The sequence below is a fragment of the Geospiza fortis genome, unplaced genomic scaffold (genome assembly GCF_000277835.1).
Source record: "Geospiza fortis unplaced genomic scaffold, GeoFor_1.0 scaffold26, whole genome shotgun sequence".
Classification (NCBI taxonomy): domain Eukaryota; kingdom Metazoa; phylum Chordata; class Aves; order Passeriformes; family Thraupidae; genus Geospiza; species Geospiza fortis.
The window spans coordinates 1,399,437-1,401,669 of record NW_005054425.1 but is presented as its reverse complement, the minus strand read 5'-3'; the positions used below and the strand labels follow the sequence as shown (position 1 = coordinate 1,401,669).

The window sequence follows — 2,233 nt, the reverse complement described above, 5'->3', positions numbered from 1 at the left end:
CTCTCCATCCATCCCCACCATCCTACCCCCTGGCACTCCTACAATATACTACAACTATACTAAAGAAAGAGAAAGGAGACATCAGAAGGCTCACAAAGAATGAATAATAAAATCTTGTGACAGACTCAGTCTGACACAGCTGGCTGTGATTGGCCATTAATTAAAAACAATTCACATGCTGGGTAAACATTTCTCCAAATGCATTCCAGAGGAGCAAATCATAGAGAAGCTGAAGCTTCCCAAGAGAAGAAATCCTGGCAAAGGAATTTTTCAGAAAATATGTCAGTGACACCTCCTAGAGATGACATTTGGTTTCTGCACTCAGTGGCTCATGCAGAGTGCTCCTCTCCAGGGCTGGTCGCCCATCTCTGTGGTAGATTTCCAAGGCTTTTTTCCCCCGTACTTGTTCTTGGGCTTTTCTTTTAAATACGAGCAATGCTGTTGGAAAAGGCAGTGGGAAAAGCCACCATGGCTCAGAGTGCACTGGCCATGTGAGGGGGGAGAGGAGCAGCTCTCTGTGTGAGGATAATCCTCTTCACCCTCCAGACAGACCATGAGCAGGGAGCTGAGCTGACCAGGAGCTCTCCAGAGGAATATTTGTGCTTCTGTTTCCCCCTGTCCTACAGGAGCTGAAGGAAGTTGGGAAGGAGCAGTCCAAGGTGGAGGCTGAGCTGCCAGCCAATGTCTCCAAGAACAGATATCCCCACGTGTTACCCTGTAAGTGCTGTCTCCTCCCTTCTCCCCCAGCCTCCAGGTGGGAGCTCACAGGGCAGTGTTCAAGGGCAGGCTCACCTTGCATCCCTGCCAGGGCCAGTGCCTGGCTCCTTTCCTGGAGCAGGACTCTTGGAATGGGCTCAGTTTCCATTTTCCTGCTGGAGACTCAAGGCTTAAAGGTTGAGGCAGGGCTGAGCCACCATCCTGCCCATCCAGCTCCTCCAGCTGTGCTGGGTGAGCCCAGCCCAGGATGGGTCCCAGCAGGAGACCAGAGGGGCTCCATGAGCTTCACTGGTGGCCCTCACAAGCCCAGCTCTGTTTGCCAGTGCCCTGCTAGCCTGGCAGGCAGTGCTCACCTCTCTGGGGGGAGAAGGTGCCTGGCAGAGCACAGAGCCTCCCTGTAGGAGCTGCTGGGGCTTCTCCCCCTGGCTCACCCAGTCCCATGTCCTGGGGAAGGGTCCCTGGGGCTCAGCCAGTCCCATATCCTGGTGGAGGATCCTGGGGGCTCACTCAGTCCCATGTCCTGGGGAAGGGTCCCTGGGGCTCACCCAGTCCCATGTCCTGGGGAGGGGCTCCTGGGGTCTCACCCAGTCCCACCACTCACCCTGGTGAAGGGTTCTATGAGGCTCACCCAGTTCCAGTTCCTGGTGAAAGGTCCTTGGGTTTCACCCAGTCCCATGTCCTGGGGAAGGGTCCCTGGGGTCTCACCCAGTCCCATGTCCTGGGGAAGGGTCCCTGGGGCTCACCTGTGTGGGGTTTCTTTCAGATGATCACTCTCGGGTCAAGCTGAGCCAGCTGGGGCAGGATCCTCACTCAGATTACATCAATGCCAACTTCATGCCAGTGAGTGCCCACTTGCCTTCCCCACCGAGATGTGGCCAAGGGCTCCATCACAGAAATTCTGCCTGGGTTTCTGTGTTCTGTGAGGGCTGGTGGCCATGAGATGTGCTAGTAAACAGCTGGGCACAGCTGGCACAGGCCAGCAAGGAGCTGGGGGGAGGGTGGAGAGGGGTGGTTGCCCTGTAGCAGGCACTGATGGAGCCTGTGAGATGGCAAATGCTGTGAGTGTGGGAAGTCTCTCTGCTTTCTTCTCATCTTTCCTCTTCCATCACCTCCCAGCTTACTGCCCTGTCTCTCTGCCTGCTCTTTTCCCTTCTGGTGTGTGCAGCTGCATTTGAACAACCCTGGAGCTGTGCCTTCACCCCCCCTGTGTGAGGTGTTCCCAGGTAACAGGCAGGGCATGCTGCATGGACAGGCATTGTGTGCATCTGGGGCATGTGTGTGTCCCTGAGACCTTGCATGCTCACCCTGCCCTCAGCAGGGAGGAGAAGCACAGGCAGACCCAGATCTGTCTTTCTCTGGTTAGGCTGAATGAGGAAGTGCTTGGAGGGAAATGGTGTGGGTCATTTTATTCCAAATATGTAGAAAGTGTGGCTGGGCAGCTCATGCTTCCTGTGAAATCAGCTGCTGCTGACATCAGCTGCCTGGGAACCGTGCCCATGTGGGCTGAGGGCAGCAG

General features: G+C 55.7%; 1 protein-coding gene across 1 annotated transcript in view; it reads left to right on the top strand.

Moving 5' to 3' along the window:
* The window catches only part of LOC102037282 (receptor-type tyrosine-protein phosphatase V-like), a 45,079-nt gene that overhangs the window by 29,808 nt on the left and 13,038 nt on the right, over positions 1–2,233 (top strand). The window contains exons 22-23 of the mRNA XM_031061775.1: positions 627–717; positions 1,481–1,557. Of these exons, the coding sequence (XP_030917635.1) occupies positions 627–717; positions 1,481–1,557 (168 nt within the window). The remainder of the gene's footprint in view (positions 1–626; positions 718–1,480; positions 1,558–2,233) is intronic.